Source organism: Suricata suricatta, chromosome X (assembly GCF_006229205.1).
Source record: "Suricata suricatta isolate VVHF042 chromosome X, meerkat_22Aug2017_6uvM2_HiC, whole genome shotgun sequence".
Classification (NCBI taxonomy): domain Eukaryota; kingdom Metazoa; phylum Chordata; class Mammalia; order Carnivora; family Herpestidae; genus Suricata; species Suricata suricatta.
The window spans coordinates 109,487,423-109,489,911 of record NC_043717.1 but is presented as its reverse complement, the minus strand read 5'-3'; the positions used below and the strand labels follow the sequence as shown (position 1 = coordinate 109,489,911).

General features: G+C 61.0%; 1 protein-coding gene across 1 annotated transcript; it reads left to right on the top strand.

Moving 5' to 3' along the window:
• The first annotated feature begins 699 nt into the window (after positions 1-699).
• LOC115284167 (paraneoplastic antigen Ma6F-like) lies at positions 700-2,483 on the top strand. The gene has a single exon (XM_029930846.1). It carries the CDS (start codon positions 703-705, stop codon positions 2,416-2,418), a length of 1,716 nt encoding a protein of 571 aa, XP_029786706.1. The 5' UTR covers positions 700-702; the 3' UTR covers positions 2,419-2,483.
• Positions 2,484-2,489: the final 6 nt, after the last annotated feature.

The window sequence follows — 2,489 nt, the reverse complement described above, 5'->3', positions numbered from 1 at the left end:
TTTTTTTTTTTTTTGTGAGAGAGACACAGAGAGGGAGGGAAGGAAGGAGTTGGGGAAGGGCAGAGAGAGAGGGAGACACAGAATTTGAAGCGGGCTCCAGGCTCTGAGCTGTCTGTCAGCACAGAGCCCGGCATGGGGCTTGAATTCATGAACCTGACTCATGAGATCAGGACCTAAGTCGAAGTTGGAGTTTTGACTGAGCCCCCCTGAAGCCCCCCAAATTTTTTTTTAAAAAAGAGAAACAAAACTGATAAAGCCGTTTTGAGACTAATTAAGAAGAAAAGAACAGAACAGTACCAATATCGGGAATGAAAGAGGGCTATCACTATAGATCAGACAGATATTATAAAAAGAAGGGAAGGACGGTTGTGGAAAAATTTACATCAACAATTTGAAGCCTTGACATCTTCCTTGGAAAAAAACAGCTTCCTAAGAGTGATGCCAGAAGGAATAGAAAACACGACTAGCTCTATATCTAGTAAATAAATTCATATAGTATCAAAGAAGCGTGAAAAATCAAACACAACAGGAAGAGGCACACCACGCCACCACCGTGAGGAGCATGGGGCCTGGCTGTGTGGTGGGAACACGCCTTTCTCCCTTTGGGCTCCCAGGCCTAGGCTCACCCTGCGGCAGCCGCGCGCCCCTCTCCAACCATTTCCCTCCGCCCTCAGGTTCTCAGCAATGGCGACGGCGCTGGCAATGCTGCGTGACTGGTGCAGGTGGATGGGCGTGAATGAGCAGCGTTCGCTGCTCGTCCTGGGCATTCCCGACGACTGTGAGGACCGGGAGTTCCAGGAGGCCGTGCAGGCTGCCCTACGGCCCCTGGGCTCATACCGAGTGCTGGGCAAGGTTTTCAGAAAGGAACTCGGATTCAAGATCGCTTTGGTGGAGTTTGCTCAGTATTTAAACCGAAGTTTGATCCCCCAACAAATACCAGGCAAGGGAGGACCCTGGACTGTGGTCTTCCCACCCCAGGTCCCAGAATCAGAGTCCCAGGATAGACCCAATTTCCCTGCACAGGCCCAGGGGCAGGCAGGGGTTGGCCAGGCAGGTGAGGCCGGAGCTGGAGGAGAGGCAGGAGCCGGGGGCGAGGCAGGGGCTGCAGGCGAGGCAGGAGCTGGAAGTGAGGCAGGGGCTGCAGGTGAGGCAGGAGCTGGAGGCGAGGCAGGGGCTGCAGGTGAGGCAGGAGCTCCAGGCCAGGCAGAGACTGGAAGTGAAGCCGGTGAGTCAGAGGAGGAGGGAGCCTCAGGTGACGCAGGAATTGCGGGGGTGGCAGGATCCGTGAGTATGGCAGGAGCTGCAGGTGAAGCAGGACCTCCCGGGGCTGAAGGAGCTGTGGGTGGGGCAGGGGCCAGCGGTGGCGCAGGATCCTGGCTCATGCAGTGGGGCCAGGCCTGGCGGCCTCTGCGGGAAATTATGGCCTCTGGGGGGCTGAGAAGCTTCTCTGGGGCCGAAGGGCCAGGCGGAGAGGAAGAGTCCTTTGAGCGCTGGCTGGATCACACCAGCGACATGCTGCGCCTGTGGAGCTACATGTCTGAAGCGGAGAAGACGTGGCGGCTGGTGCAGAGCTTGGGAGGCCCCGCACTGGATCTCGTGCGCGGCCTCCTGGCAGAAAATCCCGACACGCCTGCGCAGGACTGCCTGGCCGCACTGGTGCAGGTGTTTGGGGACCAGGACACGCGCGTGGCCTCGCGGCTGATGTTCCTGACCTGTGCCCAGCGGCCCCAGGAGTCCCTCTTTGCCTATGTGATGCGCCTGGAAAGCCTGCTGCAGTCGGCCTTGCTGAAGGGGGCCTTCCATCCCGCCACTGCAGACCAGTTGCGCACCCAGCAGGTGCTGACTCGGGCCCGCCCCAACGAGAGGCTCCAGAACGCGCTGAGGAGGCTGCAGCTGGACAGGAGACCGCCTGGCTTCATGGGGCTGCTGCGGCTCATTCAGGAGGCCGAGGCATGGGAGGCCGCCTCAGCTAGGAGCGAGCGGTTCCGAGTGGAAGAGGGGGCCCGTGTGGGCACTGGCGGTCTGGCCGCTTCCTGGGTGGCCCTGGCCAGGAAAGCTGCTTCCCAGGCTGCCCTGGCCAACCTGGGGGCCAACGAGGCAGTTCCTGGCGCTGCTGCCGCTGCTGCCGCTGCTCCTGAAACCCAGCATGCAGCCAGGGCAGCCCTTGCCCCTGAGGGGGCCCCCGAGCTCTTCCCTGCCACTCAGGAAGATGAAAATGCTCCCACCTCCGCGGGCCTAGGTCAGGCAAGGCCCTCAGAGGCGCCTGGGCAGTGCTGTGAGCCAGAGGGCCTTGCCCAGGCAGGAGACCGGGAGGCTGGGGAGCCCCTGGAAAACGGGCTCAAGCCCATCCCAGAGGAGCCGGGAAACGAGGACGGGGCTGGGGAGATGAGCCCCCCCAAGTCCTCCTCCAGCAAGTAGGCTCAGAGGGCCCAGGGGCCCCCTCCCCTCCCAGGCCGCAGAGCTCTGGAGGCAGGGGGAGGCCACGCCAG